Here is a 25,091-nt window from a genome sequence, read left to right as displayed (position 1 = left end):
TGAAAAAATATATATATTGGAGAAAAAACTAATACTCAAACCACCCGCGGGCTGGATTGGACCCCTTCGTGGGCCGTATGTTTGACACCCCTGCTATAACCGCTTTCCTCTTATCCTACTACGACAGCTTACACAAAACCGATTGCACCACACATAATATCCATTATACCTGACAGCCAAGGCTCATAAAAAACAATTCAAACTCTTATTTTGGGGTCAGGGAGTCAATTGCAGTTCACATTTGCAAGGGAAATACTAAACTATGATGACATGCAAGTTAGACAAGTTATTGTGCAACATAATATTTAAACATTCCTTCTCAGGATTTTGATAAATCCCTTTTATATAAAAGTTAAAATACTTCTTGCAAAAATAAGCTTTACTTACCACCGGTCACTAACAGATTAAACTCTTCAGTATGCTGAGAGGTCTATAAAAAGCCCATGTACTCCAACAGCCTATAAATCTCTTACACACAAGGTCAAATGTCAAGAGGAGAGATCAAGGACATGACTGTAGGGGATAACTAGCCTATACACCACCAGCTTTGCTATTCTACCACTATAGTAAATAGCTTTAATTAACAAAAATGTTTTAGATATCTTCTTGCTCAGGAGACAGTTAAGATTGAGTAGTAATCATCATCTTTGTTGTAATAAACTGTCTATTAATCTGCAGTTAAGTTGGTGAAGAGAGTGTGACATGATTTGAAGTCAAACTCATCAGCATTTGAGTGCCTGGACATGGAGTTTCATATCATGTAATACTTTTTGTGGATATAACATTTCTTTAAATGTGTAATCTATTGATACAGACTGAACGATGCCAGACAATGTCAGACAGCTCTACTGCCTCTGTTGGCCATTGGCGTTGTGTAGACGTTTCCTGACCTCTTGTGGCATGTAGTTGAATGTGCATATTTACACATTCCACTAGTTACCTGGATTCACTAAAAAGCTAATGGCAGGGGTAAATAGTATGTACAACTGCTGCAATTGAAAAATTACTTTAATTGATTGTGCGTAAATATTACAGAGGATTGGAACCATACCAAATAAGGCCACCATTTAAAAATCAAAGCTTATCCCACATCTAAAACGAAATCAAACTAACTAAACAGCAGAAATGACATCAGTTACAGATACAATAGGTCTTTCTGATTAAATCATGAACATCATTCCCTAAAATTATGGAGATGGCATTACTAATGTAAACCAATGCATTTTAACCACCACCATGCACATTCTTAATTACTCAACACTTTTTAGATCAAAACATATTTCAAGACTAGAGTAATGAAGGCAGTGAACAGACGTCTTCATAAACTGTGCATCAAACTTTTGATTTTATGTTTAACAAAAAGTAGGACCATACTTGAAACAATTGAAAGCCTATTTAAATGACTCACAAATCATTTAAAAGCAAATGTAATACTATATTACAGGTGGCATTAGGGTTATTATTAGTGTTGGGCCAGTAACAGAAAGGTCGCTGGTTCGAATACCTGAGCCGACAAGGTGAAAAATCGGACTATGGCTTACATGGTAAAACAACACATTTCACTGCACCTATTTGGGGTATGTGACAATAAAACATATTTTCTACATTTTTTTATGACACTTTTGGCAAAGTACAAGATTTAAGGATCTTATATCACCCTTAGTATGCTATTTGCGTATAAATGATTTGTAAAACATTATATAGGAAGTATAGGCCTTCAGTAGTGTTATCTTTAAAAGCTGATTTATTCCCTGAGTTAAAACATGATCAACCTGTTTCTAAGAATCAAGCAGTACAATTTTAAGTTTGAATGCCAGAAAACACATCAAAATAGTAGTAGACAAATTCAATTCGAAACAGTTGTGTTTTTCAGATAGTATTTCTGAGCGAACTCACACTTAGTAGAACCTTGTATCTACACACTTAGAAAAAAAGGTGCTATCTAGAACCTTAAATGGTTATTCGGCTGTCCCCATAGGAGAACCCTTTGAAGAACCCTTTTTGGTTGCAGGTACAACCCTTTTGGAACCCAAAAGGGTTATACCTGGAACCAGAAAGGATTCTCCTATGGGGACAGCCGAAGAACCCTTTTGGAACCCTTTTTTCAAAGAGTGTATGTTCCATGTGAGATATGACTGGTTATAGAGTAACCTGACCTCACTAGCCACTACATTGATGGCTTCCCCTTCAGGGGAGGGTAGTAGACTGGTGTGGCATGGTCACATACACTAAACTCTGTACCCTTAACATTCAGGAAGTCAGTTAGGTTCAGAGTGTCTGTCTCAGAATGCTCACAGTTGGCAAGTTGGAAGTCTGAGTCGAAGCAGATCTCGATCTGGCCCAAGATTTGCACCTTCCCTCCCTGTGAACAAGAAATAACTTAATGATACGTTCTAGATTTAGGGTTAGGATTCATGATTTTATAATATAGTTGTGTGTAACAACTACTATTCATGTAGAATGATTAAGGAAATGTATTCTAAATACAAAATTGTACGCAATCCACGTTATCCTCTACTCTTCAAAGAAAACCTGTAGGCAAATTCAATAACTAGTTGTGCTTGAGTTTACATTTGACCAAAATACAAAATATAAAAAACATGATACCTCTGGATGAATACACTGAATCTTTGGTTTCACACTGTAGAAGTTGAGAATGATTCCTTCGATGTGGTCAAACTAAAAACACAAATGTAGGAAACTTAACCATGAGTATTCATCACATGCTATTGGATGCATGCACACATCTGAGTCATTTTGCTGACAGTAGCTAAGTACAGATGTAAGATCTTAATCACCCTGTTGCAGGAACTTCAAAATGTGTAGTGCATTTGAGGTTTAAAAAGGCTGTAATTTCCACTTTGAAATTTCTCACTTGAGTTTCCGTTACAAAAAATGTATCAACCCCTACAGAAATGTCCATTAATTATAATACACATAATAATTCACATTTCCTGTTGCTGCAGGATTCTTTTCCTGCTGTAGCAAACTGGCTCAAATCAAGATCCTACATCTGTAAACAGGAACAGTAAGTAATATATTCAGACATTTAAAAACGATGGCGGGTTTCCCATAGCACAGGGTTTCCCATAGCACAGGTTTTCCCATAACACAGGGTTTACCATAACACAGGGTTTCCCATAGCACAGGGTTTACCATAACACAGGGTTTCCCATAGCACAGGGTTTCCCATAGCACAGGGTTTCCCATAGCACATGGTTTCCCATAGCACAGGGTTTCCCTTAATACAGGGTTTCCCATAGCACAGGGTTTCCCATAGCACAGGGTTTCCCATAGCACAGGGTTTCCCATAGCACAGGGTTTCCCATAGCACAGGGTTTCCCATAGCACATGGTTTCCCATAGCACAGGGTTTCCCTTAACACAGGGTTTACCATAGCACAGGGTTTACCATAACACAGGGTTTCCCATAGCACAGGGTTTCCCATAGCACAGGGTTTCCCATAGCACATGGTTTCCCATAGCACAGGGTTTCCCTTAATACAGGGTTTCCCATAGCACAGGGTTTCCCATAGCACAGGGTTTCCCATAGCACATGGTTTCCCATAGCACAGGGTTTCCCTTAATACAGGGTTTCCCATAGCACAGGGTTTCCCATAGCACAGGGTTTCCCTTAATACAGGGTTTCCCATAGCACAGGGTTTCCCATAGCACATGGTTTCCCATAGCACAGGGTTTCCCTTAATACAGGGTTTCCCATAGCACAGGGTTTCCCATAGCACAGGGTTTCCCATAGCACAGGGTTTCCCATAGCACAGGGTTTCCCTTAATACAGGGTTTCCCATAGCACAGGGTTTCCCATAACACAGGGTTTCCCATAGCACAGGGTTTCCCATAGCACAGGGTTTCCCATAACACAGGGTTTCCCATAGCACAGGGTTTCCCATAGCACAGGGTTTCCCATAACACAGGGTTTACCATAACACAGGGTTTCCCATAGCACAGGGTTTCCCATAGCACAGGGTTTCCCATAACACAGGGTTTCCCATAACACAGGGTTTCCCTTAACACAGTATAGTGTGTTTCTTGATATGATGCAGAAATACTTGGTGTGCTTGAAGTCAATGGCGCAAAATGCCATTGTCCTTGGTAATGTAGTAATAGTGATGTACTTACAGTGTAGTAAGTCTCTGAGGGCACAATGTTGAATTTCTTCATCACTCTGAAGACAAACAAATAATTGATAAATAACTAGTAGGAACATAAATCAGGGTTCAGGGTATTAAGACCATATATTAACACATATGTTTCATGAGAATACTCTATTGTTAATTCAGTACACGTACCCATCAAGGTCTAACTTGTGATACAGCTCCAGGACTTTGCCAAAGTATTTGTGTTGACTGTTTAGGGACTCAGCTTTTGCAGCACATGTTCCATGTTTTTGCCATTCATATTTCCTGTAAATAGAAAATCAAACACGCTAACATTTGTTTAGAAAAATCTTCTTACCTGAAAATATAACAATGACCTGGAGTAAAGTATTTATACAAAATATAAAATTAGGGCAGACCAGAATCCAGAGGATTCTGGCATTTTAAGATCCGGCCACCACTTCTGCATCTCTGGAAGTAGGTCCTGTAAAACATAGTCATGATCAAATATTTCTCATAATTTTTTTAACTATAAACACTTGACTTTTACCCTCAAAATGTTTGTTCTATTGTCACGAATAAGCTAAATCTGCCTTTTCTATTATATATATATATATATATATATATATATATATATATATACAGGTGAAGTCAGAAGTTTACATACACCTTAGCCAAATACATTTAAACTCAGTTTTTTCACCATTCCTGACATTTAATCCTAGTAAAAATTCCCTGTCTTAGGTCAGTTAGGATCACCACTTTATTTTAACAATGTGAAATGTCAGAATAATAGTAGAGAGAATGATTTATTTCAGCTTTTATTTCTTTCATCACATTCCCAGTGGGTCAGAAGTTTACATACACTCAATTAGTATTTGGTAGCATTGCCTTTAACTTGGGTCAAATGTTTCGGGTAGCCTTCCACAAGCTTCCCACAATAAGTTAGGTGAATTTTGGCCCATTCCTCCTGACAGAGCTGGTGTAACAGTCAGGTTTGTAGGCCTCCTTGCTCGCACACGCTTTATCAGTTCTGCCACACATTTTCTATAGGATTGAGGTCAGGGCTTTGTGATGGCCACTCCAATACCTTGACTTTGTTGTCCTTAAGCCATTTTGCCACAACTTTGGAAGTATGCTTGGGGTCATTGTCCATTTGGAAGACCCATTTGCGACCAAGCTTTAACTTCCTGACTGATGTCTTGAGATGTTGCTTCAATATATCCACATCATTTTCCTTCCTCATGATGCCATCTATTTTGTGAAGTGCACCAGTCCCTCCTGCAGCAAAGCACCCCCACAGCATGATGCTGCCACCCCCGTGCTTCACGGTTGGGATGGTGTTCTTCGGCTTGCAAGCCAACCCCTTTTTCCTCCAAACATAACAATGGTCATTATGGCCAAACAGTTCTATATTTGTTTCATCAGACCAGAGGACATTTCTCCAAAAGTACGATCTTTGTCCCCATGTGCAGTTGCAAACTGTAGTCTGGCTTTTTTATGGCGGTTTTGGAGCAGTGGCTTCTTCCTTGCTGAGCAGCCTTTCAGGTTATGTCGATATAGGACTTGTTTTACTGTGGATATAGATAGATACTTTTGTACCTGTTTCCTCCAGCATCTTCACAAGATCCTTTGCTGTTGCTCTGGGATTGATTTGCACTTTTCGCACCAAAGTACGTTCATCCCTAGGAGACAGAATGCGTCTCCTTCCTGAGCGGTATGACGGCTGCGTGGTCCCATGGTGTTTATACTTGCGTACTATTGTTTGTACAGATGAACCTGGTACCTTCAGGCATTTGGAAATTGCTCCCAAGGATGAACCAGACTTGTGGTCTACTATTTTTTTTCTGAGGTCTTAGCTGATTTATTTTGATTTTCCCATGATGTCAAGCAAAGAGGCACTGAGTTTGAAGGTAGGCCTTGAAATACATCCACAGGTACACGTCCAATTGACTCAAATGATGTAAATTAGCCTATCAGAAGCTTCTAAAGCCATGACATCATTTTCTGGAATTTTCCAAGCTGCTTAAAGGCACAGTCAATTTAGTGTATGTAAACTTCTGACCCACTGGAATTGTGATACAGTGAATTATAAGTGAAATAATCTGTCTGTAAACAATTGTTGGAAAAATTACTTGTGTCATGCACAAAGTAGATGTCCTAACCGACTTGCCAAAACTATAGTTTGTTAACAAGAAATTTGTGGAGTGGTTGAAAAACAAGTTTTAATGACTCCAACCTAAGTGTACGTAAACTTCCGACTTCAACTGTATATATATATCTATCTATCTATCTATATATATGTGTTTTTTCCCCCAGCAGAACATACCTGGATTAGAGTTACATTGAAGTGCCAAGAAGAATTGCATTCCTGGCCTTTATCTGGCCTGTAAAACACAGACATTGGTCAAATGTGTACAAAGATAAACTGTCGTGGACTCTGTGTTATGTTGTCACTCAAACTCAGAAACCATAAAGTCCATGATGATTGGGTTGGGGGAAAAGGTAGCATCTTCTTAGCTTTATTTTTTACTGAATTGTATTAAGTCATCCTTACCACAGTCCATGCAAAGTCCAGTAGTCAAATTTGGGATCACAGTGTTCCATCTGCAAATCAAAATGTTTATTTTGTCATACAAGGTGGAAAATCTGGCAATTTATGACCACCGTATCAATCATACAATCAGATCAACACATGATACGTAGAGTTTACTATGCTATGAAACCATAAAGTAGCTTACGCTGCAAAATGTGCTCGGCCAGTGTTGAGTCAGGATCAGCTTACTCCACATATGCCTGAAATAAAGCAGAGTTACATTCAATAAAATAGTAACATTAGCATGATCAAAGTGCCTCACTCATTTAATGGCCTTTAACTTGCATTGAGGCCTGCTATGGAATGACACCAACTCAGTGGCCTTGTGGTTAGAGTGTCCTGGGTTTGGAAGGTTGGGGGTTTGATCCCTCGGGCATGTCAAGACAAATGCTCTAGCTGCCTCACGCTGCCCTATGGGCTGTTGTGTCTCAAAAAAGGCTACTTACTTTGGAATGAAGGGCTTGATGCAGAGACAGATAGGCCTACCAGTACTTACGGTGACGCGAGTATGAATGAGAAAGACATCAGACCGCAGCCAAGGCACAGCAGGACAACAAGTGCCAATGATTTCATGTTCACACTGAAACAAAGAAAACATACCATTAGGATAGGTAGATTTTGGACCATAGCTGGATTGATTTGATCTGTAGGCCTAATATTTGTTGGTAGGCCAATTGTTACAATTATAAGGCCTAAACCTTAAATTGCATATGGCAGTTAAATCATAGGCGATTACCACAGGGGATATTCAGAACAGGTCGATTCGTCCCCCACAATCATTTCTTTAAAATAAAACCTCTCATTCCAAAATCATGGGTCCCCTCTTTGCTGCTATAACAGCCTCCACTCTTCTGGGAAGGCTTTCCACTAGATGTTGGAACATTGTTGCAGGGACTTGCTTCCATTCAGCCACAAGAGCATTAGTGAGGTCGTGGCACTGATGTTGGGTGATTAGGCCTGGCTCGCAGTCGGTGTTCCAATTCATCCCAAAGGTGTTCGATGGGGTTGAGGTCAGGCCTCCTGAAGGCCAGTCAAGTTCTTCCACACCGATCTCGACAAACCATTTGTGTATGCACCTCGCTTTGTGCACAGGGGCATTGTCATGCTGAAACAGGAAAGGGCCTTCCCCAAACTGTTGCTACAAAGTTGGAAGCACAGAATTGTCTAGAATGTCATTGTATGCTGTAGTGTTAAGATTTCCCTTCACTGGAACTAGGGGCCTAGCCCGAACCATGAAAAACAGCCCCAGACCATTATTCCTCCTCCACCAAACAGTTGCCACAAAGTTGGAAGCACAGAATCGTCTAGAATGTTGGCACTATGCATTGGGGCAGGTAACGTTCTCCTGGCATCCGCCAAACCCAGATTCGTCCGTCGGACTGCCAGATGGTGAAGCATGATTCATCACTCCAGAGAACGCATTTCCACTGCTCCAGAGTCAAATAGCGGCGACCTTTACACCACTCCAGCCGACGCTTGGCATTGGCATGGTGATCTTAGGCTTGTGTGCGGCTGCTCGGCCATGGAAACCCATTTCATGAAGCTCTTGACAAACAGTTATTGTGCTGACGTTGCTTCCAGAGGCAGTTTGGAACTCTGTAGTGAGGGTTGCAATCGAGGACAAATGATTTTTTACGCTACGCGCTTCAGCACTTGGCGGTCCCATTCTGTGAGCTTGTGTGGCCTACCACTTCGCGGCTGAGCCGTTGTTGCTCCTAGACATTTCCACTTCACAATAACAGCACTTACAGTTGACTGGGGCAGTTCTAGCTGGGCAGAAATTTGACGAACTGAGTTGTTGGAAAGGTGGCGTCCTATGACGGTGCCACGTTGAAAGTCACTTAGCTCTTCAGTATGGGCCCTTCTACTGCCAATGTTTGTCTATGGAGATTGCATGGCTGTGTACTTTATTGTATACACCTGTCAGCAACGGGTGTGGCTGATATAGCCAAATCCACTAATTTGAGGGGTGTCCACATACTTTTGTAGGCCGTCATTGTAAATAAGAATTTGTTCTTAACTGACTTGCCTAGTTAAATAAAGGTTAAATAAAAAAAATTAAATAGTGTATATACAATGTCTTCAGAAAGTATTCACACCACTTGACTTTTTCCACATCTTGTTGTTTTACAGCCTGAATTTAAAATGGATTAAATGTAGACTTTGTGTCACTGATCTACACACAATACTCCATAATGTCAAAGTGGAATTATGTTTTTAGATTTTTTTTGAAATTCAGCAAAAATGAAAAGTTTAAATGTCTTGAATCAATAATTATTTTTCTCTCTGCCCCTCTGCTTGTGGATTGACTGATTAGTGATGGTCTATTTCAGAGACGTTAGCAGAGCTGTAAAGATGTCACAGAGTTGGTATGGCAAAATGTGTAGAATTGCAGCAAAAGCTGAGCCCCCTGGAGGTAGGTGCCCCGAGGCCCCAAATGCGTTAGTCTGGCCCGGGGTAGCACCAACCCCCCCTGAAATATGATTTGCCACCCATAGTCCCCCCCATTCTCATTAGGTCAAAGTGCAGTTAATCTGTTAATCTGTTAATCTGGCTCAGATTGAAGAGGAAAAGATGGTGCGTTCTTTCTGGTTTTCCCGTTGGCTGGAATAATATTTTGGGCTGCCCCATCGAGTTTAAAGAGATGTAAACGCAAATGGAGCTGACCCGGCACTCCTGGCAGGCTAAAACGAACGCACAAAAACAGTACCACTTCGTCGTCTGCTCTTCTGTCATTAAAAGTTAAACTTTCTGAATGACAGAGTGGATGCTGACAGATCAACATTCAACAACATAAGTGTCAGTCTTTGTCCATGTTATGTTCACACTCAATTACTATTATATATATATATATATATATATATATATATATATATATATATATATATACAAAGTGCATTCGGAAAGTATTCAGACCCCTTGACTTTTTCCACATTTTGTTAAAGCCTTATTCTAAAATGGATTAAATTGTTTTTTCCCCTCATCAATCTACACGCAATACCCCACAACGACAAATCAAAAACTGATTTTTTGAAATGTTGGCTCATTTATTAAAAATAAAAAACTGAAATATCAAATGTACATACGTTTTCAGACCCTTTACTCAGTACTTTGTTGAAGCACCTTTGGCAGCGATTACATCCTCGCATCTTCTTGGGTATGACACTACAAGCTTGGCACCTATGTATTTGGGGAGTTTCTCCCATTCTTCTCTGCAGATCCTCTCAAGCTCTGTCATGCTTGAAAACCCACACGTCACTGAGTTAAAGCAGTTCTGCATGGAAGAGAGGGCCAAAATTCCTCCACAGCGACGTGAGAGACTGATCAACAACTACAGGAAGCATTTGGTTGGAGTCATTGCAGCTAAAGGTGGCACAACCAGTTATTGAGTGTAAGGGGGCAATTACTTTTTCACACAGCGGAATTGGGTGTGGCATGACATTGTTTATGAATAAATGAAATAAATATGTAATTGTTGTGTTATTTGTTCACTTATGTTCCCTTTATCTAATATTAGGTTTTGGTTGAAGATCTGATAACATTCAGTATCACAAATATGCAGAAGTAGAGAAAATTAGAAAGGGGGCAAATACTTTTTCATAGCACTGTACATATATGAACAAGCAATGACAGAGCGGCATGGACTAAGATACAGTAGAATATTATAGAATACAGTATATACATATGAGATGAGTAGTGCAAGATATGTAAACATTATTAAAGTGACTAGTGTTCCATTTCTTAAAGTGGCCAGTGATTTCAATAGCCTCTAATGTGCTAGTGATGGCTATTTAACAGTGATGGCCTTGAGATAGAAGCTGTTTTTCATTCTTTCTGTCCCAGCTTTGATGCACCTGTACTGACCTCGCCTTCTGGAGGCGTTCAAGTAAGATACACATCTCAACATCAACTGTTCGGAGGGGACTGTGTGAATCAGGCATTCATGGTCGAATTGCTGCAAAAAAAAACACTACTAAAGGACACCAATAAGAAGAAGAGACCTGCTTGGGCCAAGAAACACAAGCAATGGACATTAGACCGGTGGAAATGTGTCCTTTGGTCTTGAGTCCAAATTGGAGATTTTGGGTTCCAACCGCTGTGTCTTTGTGAGACGCGGTGTGGGTGAATGGATGATCTCCGCATGTGTATTTCCCACCGTAAAGCATGGAGGAGGAGGTGTTATGGTGTGGGGGTGCTTGCTGGTGACACTGTTTGTGATTTATTTAGAATTCAAGGCACACTTAACCAGCATGGCTACCACAGCATTCTGCAGCGATACGCCATCCCATTAGGTTTGGGCTTAGTGGGACTATCATTAGTTTTCAACAGGACAATGACCCAACACACTTCCAGGCTGTGTAAGGACTATTTTACCAAGAAGGAGAGTGATGGAATGCTGCATCAGATGACCTGGCCTCCACAATCCCCCGACCTCAACCCAATTGAGATGGTTTGGGATGAGTCGGACCGCAGAGTGAAGGAAAAGCAGCCAACAAGTGATCAGCATATGTGGGAACTCCTTCAAGACTGTTGGAAAAGCATTCCAGGTGATGCTGGTTGAGAGAATGCCAAGAGTGTGCAAAGCTGTCATCAAGGCAAAGGGTGGCTATTTGAAGATTCTCAAATATAAAATATACTTGTTTGTTTAACACTTTTTTTGTGATTCCATATGTGTTATTTCATAGTTTTGATATCTTCACTATTATTCTACAATGTAAAAAATTGTAAAAATAAAGAAAAACCCTTGAATGAGTAGGTGTGTCCAAACTTTTGACTGGTAGTGTATATATATATATATATACACTACCGTTCAAAAGTTTGGGGTCACTTAGAAATGTCCTTGTTTTCGAAAGAAAAGCAAATTTTTTGTCCGTTAAAATAACATCAAATTGATCAGAAATACAGTGTAGACATTGTTAATGGCTATTGTAGCTGGAAACGGCTGATTGTTAATGGAATATCTACATAGGTGTACAGAGGCCCATTATCAGCAACCATCAGTCCTGTGTTCCAATGGCACGTTGTGTTTGCTAATCCAAGTTTATCATTTTAAAAGGCGAATTGATCATTAGAAAACCCTTTTGCAATTATGTTAGCACAGCTGAAAACTGTTGTGCTGATTAAAGAAGCAATAAAACTGGCCTTCTTGAGACTTGTTGAGTATCTGGAGCATCAGCAATTGTGGATTCGATTACAGGCTAAAAATGGCCAGAAACAAAGAACTTTCTTCTGAAACTTGTCAGTCTATTCTTGTTCTGAGAAATGAAGGCTATTCCATGCGAGAAATTGCAAAGAAACTGAAGATCTCGTACAAGGCTGTGTACTACTCCCGTCACAGAACAGTGCAAACTGGCTCTAAACAGAATAGAAAGAGGAGTGGGAGGCCCCGGTGCACAACTGAGCAAGAGGACAAATACATTAGAGTGTCTAGTTTGAGAAACACACGCCTCACAGGTCCTCAACTGGCAGCTTCATTAAATAGTACCCGCAAAACACCAGTGTCAACGTCAACAGTGAAGAGGCGACTCCGGGATGCTGACCTTCTAGGCAGAGTTGCAAAGAAAAAGCCATATCTCAGACTGGCCAATAAAAATAAAAGATTAAGATGGGCAAAAGAACACAGACACTGGACAGAGGAAGATTGGGGAAAAAAAGTGTTATGGACAGACGAATCAAAGTTTGAGGTGTTCGGATCACAAAAAATAACATTTCTGAGACGCAGACAAAATGAAACGATGCTGGAGGAGTGCTTGATGCCATCTGTCAAGCATGGTGGAGGCAATGTGATGGTCTGGGGGTGCTTTGGTGGTGGTAAAGTGGGAGATTTGTACAGGGTAAAAGGGATCTTGAAGAAGGAAGGCTATCACTCCATTTTGCAACGCCATGCCATACCCTGTGGACGACGCTTGATTGGAGCCAATTTCCTCCTACAACAGGACAATGACCCAAAGCACAGCTCCAAACTATGCAATAACTATTTAGGGAAGAAGCAGTCAGCTGGTATTCTGTCTATAATGGAGTGGCCAGCACAGTCACCGGATCTCAACCCTATTGAGCTGTTGTGGGAGCAGCTTGACCGTATGGAACGTAATAAGTGCCCATCAAGCCAATCCAACTTGTGGGAGGTGCTTCAGGAAGCATGGGGTGAAATCTCTTCAGATTACCTCAACAAATTGACAACTAGAATGCCAAAGGTCTGCAAGGCTGTAATTGCTGCAAATGGAGGATTCTTTGACGAAAGCAAAGTTTGAAGGACACAATTATTATTTCAATTAAAAATCATTATTTTTAACCTTGTCAATGACTACATTTCCTATTCATTTTGCTATATTTCCTATTCAAACTCATTTCATGTATGTTTCATGGAAAACATGGACATTTCAATGTGACCCCAAACTTTTGAACGGTAGTGTATGTATATATGTGTGTGTGTGTGTGTGTGTGTGTGTGTGTGTGTGTGTGTGTGTGTGTGTGTGTGTGTGTGTGTGTGTGTGTGTGTGTGTGTGGACTGGGCATAAGGTAGGCAAACTCAGTCTTCAACTTTTGTTTCTCCTTAATATAAATAAATATGTGTGTGGATCATTATAATACAACTCAGTCTTCATATTTTACGTCTTCTTAATATTTGCCTTCCACTTATACTGTGTTTTCAGAATACCCCTCCATATACCCCTCAAAATACCCCTCAAGAGAGTCACGATAAATCAGGTCAAACTGTGCAGAATTGCAGGAAATGCGTTTCCCATCACATCTACATCACAATTTGGACCAATCCGGACCACCTTCCGGAGACACTTGAAACCCTACCTCTTTAAGGAATACCTGGAATAGTATAAAGTATTCCATTAACAATGGTTTAATTTTAGTCTATATAGCATATGTAATAAACAGTTATAGGCTACAGTGGTTTAAATGGTGTGATTCTTATTTTGATGCTTGCCAAATACTATTGAGCTGATATTTGCGCTCATCAGCGCAGCAGTTTGCTGTGAAATCAGATAATCCAGCCCGTTTCGCAACTGTAATCCTAAACCGTCGTTGTGGGGGATCGCAAATTGAGTTTGCACAATAGAAGGCTATGGGTTACTGTCATTATTTCACAAACACTGTCTCCAGTATTAACTGGGCCTGGCTGGCTACACGTAGCCTAGACTATGTGGGTACGTTTTCAATATAGCCTACGAGTGACACAACAAGTTCTTACCTGTGTTTTGTTCTTTTGTTCCTGTGGATCGATATAAAACCCTGCTACAGTAACCTGGCATATACACAACTAGAAGTTTGGAAGGACCATTTAGATGAAGAAACTTATATATTGTTGTTTTATAGATTAGCAATATGACATTCCACTAGTATCATTTATGGTTTAAAATGAGATAGCAACTCCGATTCGACGTCTGGTAGTAGCAAAGATGTCTTACTCAGGCAGTTTACCATTGGAAAACATGGTCACGGTTCCTGTCTTGTAAGTAGGCGTTCCCTCTCTCACGTGAGCATGCTTTCCCGCATGAGACCAATGGCTCTGGTCTACTTATTGTCCCTTCCCCGCTCTCCCACCCGCCCCGCCCAGACTTTTTTTGCCAGTGAGATCCTGGGCACCCCCTCAGCCCAAGATAATGAGTGGATGTCTCGCTTTCTCTATAGTCTCTGGTAGTAGCCTACAATAATGAACGTGTGAAATTGTTTTCCTGCAACAGAGCTGAGCCTCACGGTCTCCGGTCAGGAGGAACACTCGTTTCACGCCACTTCGATACCGAAATGACTTTTTCGTAGCAGGTTAGGAGAATTTAAGAGGCATTCACGTAGCAGTTTAGTAGACTTACGTTAAGGTTAGGGAAAGGGTTAGGGTTAGCGAAAATGCTCTCCTACCCCTGCTACAAAAATAACTTCGTATCGAAGTGGCGTGAAAAAAGTGTGTCCCGTGCACAGTCTCGTGCAGAAAATTGAAGTCACGCAAGATCATGTGAGAACTCCTCCTTTATCTAATGTCTTTGTAGCAGGCAGTTTATACAGTTTTGACTAGATACAGTTTATGTCAGAATTTACCAGAATTGACTTTTCGTAGCTCTTTAAGAGAATTTACGCAGCAGGTTATGATAATTAACGTATCAGGTTAGGATAATTATGTTAAGGTTAGGAAAGGGGTTAGGGTTAGCTAAAAACAAAAAGAAAAAGTAAACCTTAGATGTCAATTTGAAATAAACTGTATTCCATGACCCATCTATACCCCACAGGCGCGCAGACTCGCCACAAATATTGAACACAGACTTCTATCATGACATTCCACTGGGCCACACAGTTTAATTAAAAACTATAAATAAAAACGTTTTAATGTTTATTGCAATTGCATTTATCTCTTTAATATTTCTATAACAAATGGGCAGGCTTTGGATTTTTTTTTTTTTACAATGTTATTTATGACAGAAGGCTATGAATGAGCCGTTATTGTTTTCATTTAAGCTAACTAATAGACGACTAATATTTGCATAAAGTTAACATGCTGTATGACATTGCCTCTGCTCTGGGGCTATTGGCAGGAATAGCCTAGCCTAGGCATACATACTGCTGTCTCTTAACCCAATCTCCCGTTAAAAATAGTGCTGGCTACAGTTCAGGTTTCAGGGGCTCGTCTTAAGAATCCGTATTGGTTCCTTCAGTTGAGCATAGAGCAAAGCAATATTTACATTGAGATAGTCTAACGCTAAAATAATGATTAAAAATATATAAAAATGATTTGAAATTCTTAAAATTGTAGGGTAGGCCTATTCATGAAATAGAGGATAGAAGTTGAAAGAAGTATGACATTATTTAAATGAAGTAAACTGGACACATTGTGCTCAGGACAAACTTAGTAAATCTTGCAAACTGGAATAAATTTTTTATAACCTATTCAGTGAGCAAAGAAGCACCGACACTGCATGATATGTATCCTAGCCTACTGGAAGTAAGAAATTATGTTGAGGGTTGATGTAAAAGCTATATATAGTCATATGCCTATCCATAAATGGGATGCGAGAGTTGCTGCACTCTGTGTGGGTAATTTTTTGTTTTCATCAGCGAGTGACTTCCAAACGGGTTACGGCTGACCCACCTCTGCTTTCCGCTCGTGTAATCTCTTGGGGTAAGTCAGGCCTATTATTTCCTTCCCTTACAGATTCCTGGATTTTTCCGACAGGTGTTGATTTGAGGAATGTACGCTTGGGACTTGGTTATATCGGAATGTGGAGATGTATTAGTCCAATTACCTAATTAGTGCCTACTGCCTAGATCTTGACGTGACATATACGGATATTATCTAGCAGTATTCATTTAAATATTTTTTTGCCCTTATATGATTGATCTTAGAATGTTCTTCTCATGGCATGTTGATAAATGGATGCATCAGTTTATATGGACTTTTAAAACGAATTCTATAAAAAAAAGCTGACTGTATGTCTTCTAAATGCAGAGAAATGTGGCTCAGGAGTTCAAGTGTCAAGGGGTTGATATTTCTGGTGGCTGAATGTCTGATGTTAAGCACTTTTGCTTTACACTTGAGAAGTAGGCTACCAATAAATTAGCTCAACCGGGCAGATACATGAATGTAGGGAAAAGGACAGTGGCGGCTGGTGAAAAATATTCTCGGTGGGGCTGTGCCATACTTTTTTTTTCCTGTAACCATCGCGATATATTTTAACACAAACTGCAGGACAGCAGTGCTCAGTGAAACATTCAGTAATTATTTAATGCCAATATTAAAAAGTTGAGGCATTCTTACACAAAAACATATTACACAAACCCAAGCCTTTCATTTGCATTTAAAGTGAACTTTTTACCATTGGTAGTAAACAGGCAACGCAACAGGCATGCTGTCAGAACAGAGTGGAAAGTGGACAATAACATGAAATTATTATAAAGTTTATAGGAAATCTTACACTGTATAAAAGGATGTATAATATAGAAATGGATATCAAGTGGATGAACTCAAACCTTTGACTGGAAGAATAGCATACAGTATTTTATGATCATACTAAATGTGACTAATTGTTAATGTGCTCCAGAACTGCAACAATTAATTGATACAAAACAACATATATACAGTAATATTAGCAAAGACACTATTAAGACTTTCTAGAGTACCATATATAACTGGATTTTTTATGCTAAGGTCAACTATATACAAAGAAACATGCGGCCAGAGCTGCTCTGTGTGTGTGTGTCTGTCATCTTATTTGTACAGGAATTTTGCCCGTCTGTCCTTCTGAGTGGCAAACCTCTCAATGACCCTTTGATTAAAGTCAGGAATGTCCCTGACAAGTTTCTTCTCCATGGAGAGCATGGCCAGAGCGTTCAGGCGATCCTGTGTCATGCTGTTTCTCAGGAAGGTCTTGATCCTTTTCAGTGTAGAGAAGCACCTTTCTGACTCAGCAGTTGTCATGGGTGTGGTGATGAGGATCTTGAGGGAGGCTGGCAGTCTCTGTGAAAGTGCTCTGAAGGTTGTTCTCCATGAAGAACTGGTACAGGGGCACTGCACCACTACAAGCCTTGAACTCACTGTTCTCATAGATGAGGGACAGTTTGGTTTTTGAGCTTGGCCTTGTTCAACATGGGGTACGCCTCCACGGTTGTTTCAAGCGCTGTATCGGGGAACTTCACACTGTGTTGTGGGAACAACTCTCCGTGCAATAGTGTTGCGCTGATGAGGTGCTGGGTGAAGGAGAACCTCTCTTTGGCATGACTCAGGATGGTATCACATACCTGTAAAAGATACATCATCAGCTTTAATTTGCAATTAAGCTATTTTGATGCAAGTGATCCTGACTGACACATGCCTATGTCCAACTCAAGTATATGATTACCAAGGTGCTGATTGTTCAGGGTTTTGGCTACATACTACCAGGCCTGAAAAAGTTCTAGGTGGGAAACACTGACAATTACATCACAACTTACCTCTATAGCCAACCTCTGTTGTTCTCCTGGTCCCAGCATCCTCCGTCGCTTGATGGGCTGTTGCTGCTCGTCAGATGCGCTGTCCCCACACAAAGAGGGAATTGAGGCCCTGGGTCCAAAAAATAAAGTTTAATTTGATAACTTGCAATCAGACTTCTTAACTCACTGTAATTCCCCCTCAACACACAACCAGTGACTTATATATATATATATAGACAGACAGACAGACAGACAGACAGACAGACAGTGTGTATATACACACAAACTATGTCTAGTAACTGCTTTTAACCTGTGATGTACATAATTAACTGATGTTATTACGTTTTAAAGCCTTTTTCTATTACATTTGTGAGAGGGATGCAACATAATTTTGTTCTGCTGTTCACTTAGCAATAAAGTTAATATTCAATAACAACTAGGCCTCTTCTAGAAATTGACCTGGTGGACACCTGAATAATTATTACAAACTGTGTAGTACTTTCCTGCATTATTATCAACGTCTGATTGTGTCTTCTCTTTCCTTTTAAAATACTAAAACAAATATAATTGTGACGGCTCTATGATAATCACTCACACAAGCACCAACTGGCAGTGGGTGGAAACGTCAGTCGTCTCGTCAGCTTGAATGGCGATAAAATCAGCACTCTTTACTTCCTCCAGGATGTAATCCTTAAGCATTGACAGCATACAGTCCAACAGCTCGTTCTGTATCGTCTTTGACGTGCCCTTAAAAACGGTAGCTGTCTTCAGGTGCTCCTCCAGCACACTGTCGAGGGAGGCAACAAAATCCACTAAGCCCGGAAAATGCCGGGGTTGTCTGAGGAGTCAGTCTCCTCGTGCCCACGTAAGGCCAACTCAAAAGCCCCACAGAACTTCACACAATCGATAATTTTGGATAGAATGTGCCTGTTTTTATCCACCTCCTCATTGTGTTTCCTCACCGCAATCCTGTGGCCGTCATCCAGCTGCGTAGCAATGTTCACCCTTCCTAATACAGCTAGCTTTACAGAGTTGTCCATGTGTGCCCTGGTGTTCTCATGTTTCTTTACCTTCTCTGACAGGTGCTTCATATCCCTCACTCCGGTACCTGTCCATGCTGAATCTGACCCGTCGTTTTAAAAAAGCAAGCACGGAAAGCAAAATAAAGCATTAGCATCAGTGCACCCAGCTAGCCAAGCCTTCCTGGTGTACCAGCTACGGGAGAAGCTCGCGCATATACTGCTTCCCTTTCTCGCTAGCCTGCTGTCTGATTGAGAGGTCAGGTTGATCTGGGCCCAGCTCTTTCACCCGAACTTTCTCTGACAAAGTTCTCCTCTCAAACGGATCTTGGAGGAGAGATTTCACCGAGTTAGGGTTGGGTCTTGGAGGAGTAACGTTTGCGTTCGCCATTGTTGTCTAGTAAAAATGGCGTCACTGGACCCCGGTCCTTATTTTATCAGGGGCGAGCTTGGGGCGGTAAAATAATCGCCCTCCTTGGATTCGATTTAAGATCGCTTATTGACTACATTTTATGTCATACATTCATATCTTAAATTAGCAATTGGCTTAACTGCTACGTAGACCCGCCTCCTCGGGGCACTTTCTGTATCGCCCAGAGCTGACGAGGCGTTTGACAGGCAGAGGAAAGGTTGCGAATATGATTTTCTATCATATCTTACACATATTACTGTGTGCATTCCATATTTCAAACACACAAATATTGACATACTGATGTTTTTATTATTATTATTATTATTATTTTTTATTTTTTTATTTTTTAAAATAATTTTATTTAAGGGCGGCGCGCCTAGCGCCCTCTATCGGCCAGCCGCCACTGGAAAAGGATAGACATAGTCAAAAAGCTAATTCTTAAACAATTTGCAGGTGCTCAGATTGTTCTTGTGTCTGTTAATATTCAATCTGCTACAGCAGTAGGCTTCATGGGTTTGTATGATTTTATTTATCACCATATCATTTGTGAAATATACATTGAACCCCTTCATATGTGATAGGTGTCTTAATGACGTTCAGATTGCGGTATTGTGAGAATACCTGGTAATAACTGAACATTCATGGAACCCTCTAATTTTAAACCCCCCAATGAATTTGCTTTTCATTTGGCCATCTCTTTTACCCATAACTCAGACTGTTCCATTACATCAGAACAGGGGCCATCTCTTCTACCCATAACTCAGACTGTTCCATTACATCAGAACAGGGGCCATCTCTTCTACCCATAACTCAGACTGTTCCATTACATCAGAACAGGGGCCATCTCTTCTACCCATAACTCACACTGTTCCATTACATCAGAACAGGTGTCATCCCTTCTACCCATAACTCAGACTGTTCCATTACATCAGAACAGGTGTCATCCCTTCTACCCATAACTCAGACTGTTCCATTACATCAGAACAGGCACAATGTTTCCCCTTGCAGTGCAGATTTGATGTAATTTTACCCCCAAGTGTCTGTAACCTCACAGGCACTAATACCAAATATTTTTATTTATTACTGAACCAAGATAGACCACAGCCTGTCGTTTCCAATGGGAACAAATGAGTGAATATCTGTCTCATTGTGCTAATACCTAAGCAATTTGATATTGAAGGACATACTGTACTGCATATTGTACTGCATATTGTGCCCTGAAATGCATCAGTGGATCAAAAAGCCAGAAGAGCATTGCATTGTAAATCTACATTAACACGGTTTGTTGCCATCACACAACTACTATATGTCTATAGGTAGCCATTATATTACTGTTAGCCAATAGAATACAGTATGTGTGTTCCTCATTTCAATCACAGGTCATTAAAAGTTATCAACTATGGCTGCGACAGTTGCCAGACACAAGCACGTGCACGTCAGCCACGACTACCACAGTGCACAGTCTAAGGTTGTAGCAAAGCAGTATACAAGGTAAGGAAGATGGGCCCATAGGAGTCCTATGCTTCATTTGAAACGTTTACACAAAAAGACCAATTCTGATCTTTTTTTTCCCACTAATTGGTCTTTTGACCAATCAGATCAGCTCTGAAAAAGATCTGATGTGAAAAGATATGATGTGATTGGTCAAAAGACATTGAGTGAAAAAAAGATCAGAATTAGGCTGCCTGTGTAAACGTAACCCCTGTGGTTTGGAAACTGGTGGCCAGATTTACACATTTTTGCACAGGAGTATAAAGTGCACCTGCTATTTACCAGAACGAATAAAGCATTTAAATGGTAGAGCTTATTTAGCATATTTAGATTAAATGTAAATTAAGACAGTTAACTGTTTTTCCTCTACTATTTGTTTCTGGTCTTTATTCCCCTCTGAGGATAAAGCACTGGTGTAAATACATAAAGTATATCTGGCCCTGGGTGTACAGTTTCAAATGGCAGTTAGTGTATTCAGCTGGGCTTTTAACAGTGGGTAAGTTTACACCTGGAGAGAGCACTTGTAACCCACTAACAGGTTGGTTCCCTGCTAATTGCCTAATCTCATGTAACTATGCAGCCATCCTATTGCTACTACACCACTGGATCACATTCTCTTCTATAAACTGGAGACACAAATGCTACACTGTCTTGTAAGGTCACTAATTGTCATATTGTTTGGGTATGATTATAACACCATGAACGGTTTCCTCTGTAATACAACTTTAACTGATTTGCCTTCAACGAGGGGTGTGCTTATTTGTGTTTACTGCGTTGATCAACAGTGGCTCGTTGGTAGAGCATGGCGCTTGCAACGCCAGGGTTGTGGGTTCGTATTCCCATGGGGCACCAGAAAGAAAATGTATGCACTCACTGCTGTAAGTCGCTCTGGATAAGAGTGTCTGCTAAATGACGTAAATGTAAAAAATCAATGTCAGTACTAGAGACAGGACACTCACATTAGTTTGTACAGATGTAGGATCTTAATTTGATCACCCTACAGGAGAACTTTCCTGCAATGAAGAACATTTAAAACTTGTAGTGTAGTTGAGGTTTAAAAAGGCTTCTGAAGTTTGTAATTTCCTATTTGAAATACACTATACAGTATATATGGAAGTATGTAGACACCCTTCAAATTAGTGGAATAGGCTATTTCAGCCACACCCGTTGCTGACAGGTGTATAAAATCCAGCACACAGCCATGCAATCTCCATAGACAAACATTGGCAGTAGAATGGCCTTACTGAAGAGCTTAGTGACTTTCAATGTGGCAATTTCATAGGATGCCACCTTCCATCAAGTCAGTTCGTCAAATTCCTGCCCTGCTAGAGCTGCCCCGGTCATATAATATAATATAATATGCCATTTAGCAGACGCTTTTATCCAAAGCGACTTACAGTCATGCGTGCATAATTTTTTTTTGTGTGTATGGGTGGTCCCGGGGATCAAACCCACTACCTTGGCGTTACAAGCGCCGTGCTCTACCAGCTGAGCTACAGAGGACCACATCTGTAAGTGCTGTTATTGTGAAGTGGACATTGCTAGCAGCAACAACAGCTCAGCTACGTACTGGCAGGCCACGAACACAAGCTCACAGAACGGGACCGCCGAGTGCTGAAGCGCGTAAAAATCGTCTGTCCTCGGTTGCAACCCTCACTACCAAGTTCCAAACTACCTCTGGAAGCAACATCAGCACAATAACTATTAGTCGGAAGCTTCATGAAATGGGTTTCCATGGCCGAGCAGTCACACACAAGCCTAAGATCACCATGCGCAATGCCAAGCGTCGGCTGGAGTGGTGTAAAGCTTGCCGCCATTGGACTGGAGCAGTGGAAACACGTTCTCTGGAGTGATGAATCACGCTTCACCATCTGGCAGTCCGACGGACGAATCTGGGTTTGGCGGATGCCAGGAGAACGCTACCTGCCCCAATGCATAGTGGCAACATTCTAGACGATTTTGTGCTTCCAACTTTGTGGCAACTGTTTGGGGAAGGCCCATGATTTTGGAATGAGATGTTTGACGAGCAGGTGTCCACATACTTTTGGTCATGTAGTGTCTCAGACTTGATTTTCCCTTATGAAAAATGTATCAACCCCTACAAAAATGTCCTTTAATTATAATCCACATAATAATTAACATGTTTCTGTTGCTGCAGGATTATTTTCCTGCCATATCAAACTGGCTCAAATTAACATCTTACATCTGTACCATACAGTCTATGGATTGTACCCAGTTTCATCTATTTAATCTCTGATCATCTATATTACCTGTGGACACTTCTATGATTATTCTGTCAGGTATGCACAGACTGACGATTCATCCCTAAGTACACTAGATAATCTGACAGAAATGCCTTCAGAATTCTGTCAACATTAAGCTATTTCGCTACACCCGCAATAACATCTGCTAAATATGTGTATGCGACCAATAAAATGTGATTCGATTTTATTCGAGATTTTGATGCAAATTAAGTGCTTTTTAGCTTTATAACAACATTTACTCAGCAATGAGCTGATTATTAAAATGTAGCAAAGATGCTTACTGTATGTATGGCACATCCTTTAGTTGCTATGGTTGTTATGGTTAGACTTAACATAGATGTTTTTTGTGGTGCTTAGAGGCTTTTCACTGCGGTGAGCCTTACCTACTGTAGATTTGGTGCTAAATGCTTGTTTGCTTGAACATAATTAGCTGCTTACACTGTTTTATGTTGACTTAGTAAACCCCCACAAATAGTGATCTTGGAATTCCAGCACTTTCAAGCATTTACCTTTGTTTTTGTTTTGTTTATATAGCTCTGAGGTGGTGGAGGACGATTATCATCACAAACAAGAAACAAGAATCCAGGGAGTGGTAAGGTCCTTATCTGTCTTGTTGGGAGATGTCAACATGTCACCATAATTAAAGATATTTAGTATCAGATCTGCACAAGACTTGTACTCTTTTCACCATATTGAGCCAAACTGTACTGTACAGGCTCTGATATTTTATTTTCACATTATCCTGTCTAGCACGGTTCCAGCAAATGGAAATGTAAAACTTGTAGTGTATTTGAGGTTTAAAAACACTTCTGAAGTTTGTAATTTCCACTTTGAAATTTCTGACTTGAGTTTCCCTTACGAAAAATGTACAGTTGAAGTCGGAAGTTTACATACACCTTACCAAAATACATTTAAACCCAGTTTTTCACAATTCCTGACATTTAATCCTAGTAAAGATTCCCTGTCTAAGGTCAGTTAGGATCACCACTGTATTTTAAGAATGTGAAATGTCAGAATAATAGTAGAGAGAATGATTTATTTCAGCTTTTATTTCTTTCATCACATTCCCAGTGGGTCAGAAGTTTACATACACTCAATTAGTATTTGGTAGCATTGCCTTTAAATTGTTTAACTTGGGTCAAACGTTTCGGGTAGCCTTCCACAAGCTTCCCACAATAAGTTGGGTGAATTTTGGCCCATTCCTCCTGACAGAGCTGGTGTAACTGAATCAGGTTTGTAGGCCTCCTTGCTCGCACACACTTTTTCAGATCTGCCCACAAATGTTCTATAGAATTGAGGTCAGGGCTTTGTGATGGCCACTCCAATACCTTGACTTTGTTGTCCTTAAGCCATTTTGCCACAACTTTGGAAATATGCTTGGGGTCATTGTCCATTTGGAAGACCCATTTGCGACCAAGCTTTAACTTCCTGACTGATGTCTTGAGATGTTGCTTCAATATATCCACATCATTTTCCTTCCTCATGATGCCATCTATTTTGTGAAGTGCACCAGTCCCTCCTGCAGCAAAGCACCCCCACAGCATGATGCTGCCACCCCCGTGCTTCACGGTTGGGATGGTGTTCTTCGGCTTGCAAGCGTTCCCCTTTTTCCTCCAAACATAACAATGGTCATTATGGCCAAACAGTTCTATATTTGTTTCATCAGACCAGAGGACATTTCTCCAAAAAGTACGATCTTTGTCCCCATGTGCAGTTGCAAGCCGTAGTCTGGCATTTTTTATGGCGGTTTTGGAGCAGTGGCTTCTTCCTTGCTGAGCGGCCTTTCAGGTTATGTCGATATAGGACTCGTTTTACTGTGGATATAGATACTTTTGTACCTGTTTCCTCCAGCATCTTCACAAGGTCCTTGTTGTTCTGGGATTGATTTGCACTTTTCGCACCAAAGTACGTTCATCTCTAGGAGACAGAACGCGTCTCCTTCCTGAGCGGTATGACGGCTGCGTGGTCCCATGGTGTTTATACTTGCGTACTATTGTTTGTACAGATTCATGTGGTACCTTCAGGCGTTTGGAAATTGCTCCCAAGGAGCAATTTTCTGAGGTCTTAGCTGATTTCCTTTGATTTTCCCATGATATCAAGCAAAGAGGCACTGAGTTTGAAGGTAGGCCTTGAAATACATCCACAGGTACACGTCCAATTGACTCAAATGATGTAAATTAGCCTATCAGAAGCTTCTAAAGCCATGCCATCATTTTCTGGAATTTTCCAAGCTGTTTAAAGGCACAGTCAACTTAGTGTATGTAAACTTCTGACCCACTGGAATTGT

General features: G+C 40.6%; 2 protein-coding genes across 4 annotated transcripts in view; one reads left to right on the top strand and one right to left on the bottom strand.

Moving 5' to 3' along the window:
* Window positions 1–2,033: 2,033 nt before the first annotated feature.
* LOC121547685 (ribonuclease T2-like) lies at window positions 2,034–14,205 on the bottom strand. 2 transcript variants are annotated; one of them, XM_041859077.2, is made up of 10 exons: window positions 14,132–14,205; window positions 7,207–7,290; window positions 6,856–6,910; window positions 6,672–6,721; window positions 6,444–6,501; window positions 4,534–4,598; window positions 4,307–4,420; window positions 4,137–4,182; window positions 2,608–2,679; window positions 2,034–2,362 (listed from the first exon to the last, which is right to left on the bottom strand). In XM_041859077.2, exons 1-10 carry the CDS (start codon window positions 14,155–14,157, stop codon window positions 2,168–2,170), a joined length of 765 nt encoding a protein of 254 aa, XP_041715011.2. In that variant the 5' UTR covers window positions 14,158–14,205; the 3' UTR covers window positions 2,034–2,167. The 2 variants fall into 2 exon arrangements, with proteins under 2 accessions (XP_041715011.2, XP_045065649.1); XM_045209714.1 differs by having other exon boundaries at window positions 13,915–14,161.
* Window positions 14,206–15,753: 1,548 nt separating this feature from the next.
* LOC121547684 (myomesin-2) overlaps window positions 15,754–25,091 on the top strand; it is a 36,649-nt gene continuing 27,311 nt past the window's right edge. Inside the window, exons 1-3 of one of the 2 annotated variants that reach the window (XM_041859075.1) lie at window positions 15,754–15,831; window positions 20,429–20,540; window positions 23,339–23,396. In XM_041859075.1, coding sequence (XP_041715009.1) covers window positions 20,449–20,540; window positions 23,339–23,396 — 150 coding nt within the window. In that variant the 5' untranslated portion in view covers window positions 15,754–15,831; window positions 20,429–20,448. The remainder of the gene's footprint in view (window positions 15,832–20,428; window positions 20,541–23,338; window positions 23,397–25,091) is intronic. The other variant, XM_041859076.1, reaches the window with a different exon arrangement.

This window comes from Coregonus clupeaformis, chromosome 31, assembly GCF_020615455.1.
Source record: "Coregonus clupeaformis isolate EN_2021a chromosome 31, ASM2061545v1, whole genome shotgun sequence".
NCBI lineage: Eukaryota > Metazoa > Chordata > Actinopteri > Salmoniformes > Salmonidae > Coregonus > Coregonus clupeaformis.
The sequence above is the reverse complement of the archived record's forward strand: the minus strand, read 5'-3'. Positions and strand labels throughout refer to the sequence as shown.

Excerpts from the sequence above, each read along its gene's own strand:
- LOC121547685 (XM_041859077.2), bottom strand. The coding sequence starts at position 14,157 with ATGTTTTCCAATGGTAAACTGCCTGA. Across the intron at positions 7,291-14,131 it reads TCCAATGGTAAACTGCCTGA|TGTGAACATGAAATCATTGG; the intron begins GTAAGACATCTT and ends TCTTTGTTTCAG. Across the intron at positions 2,363-2,607 it reads TTCAGTGTATTCATCCAGAG|GGAGGGAAGGTGCAAATCTT; the intron begins GTATCATGTTTT and ends TCTTGTTCACAG.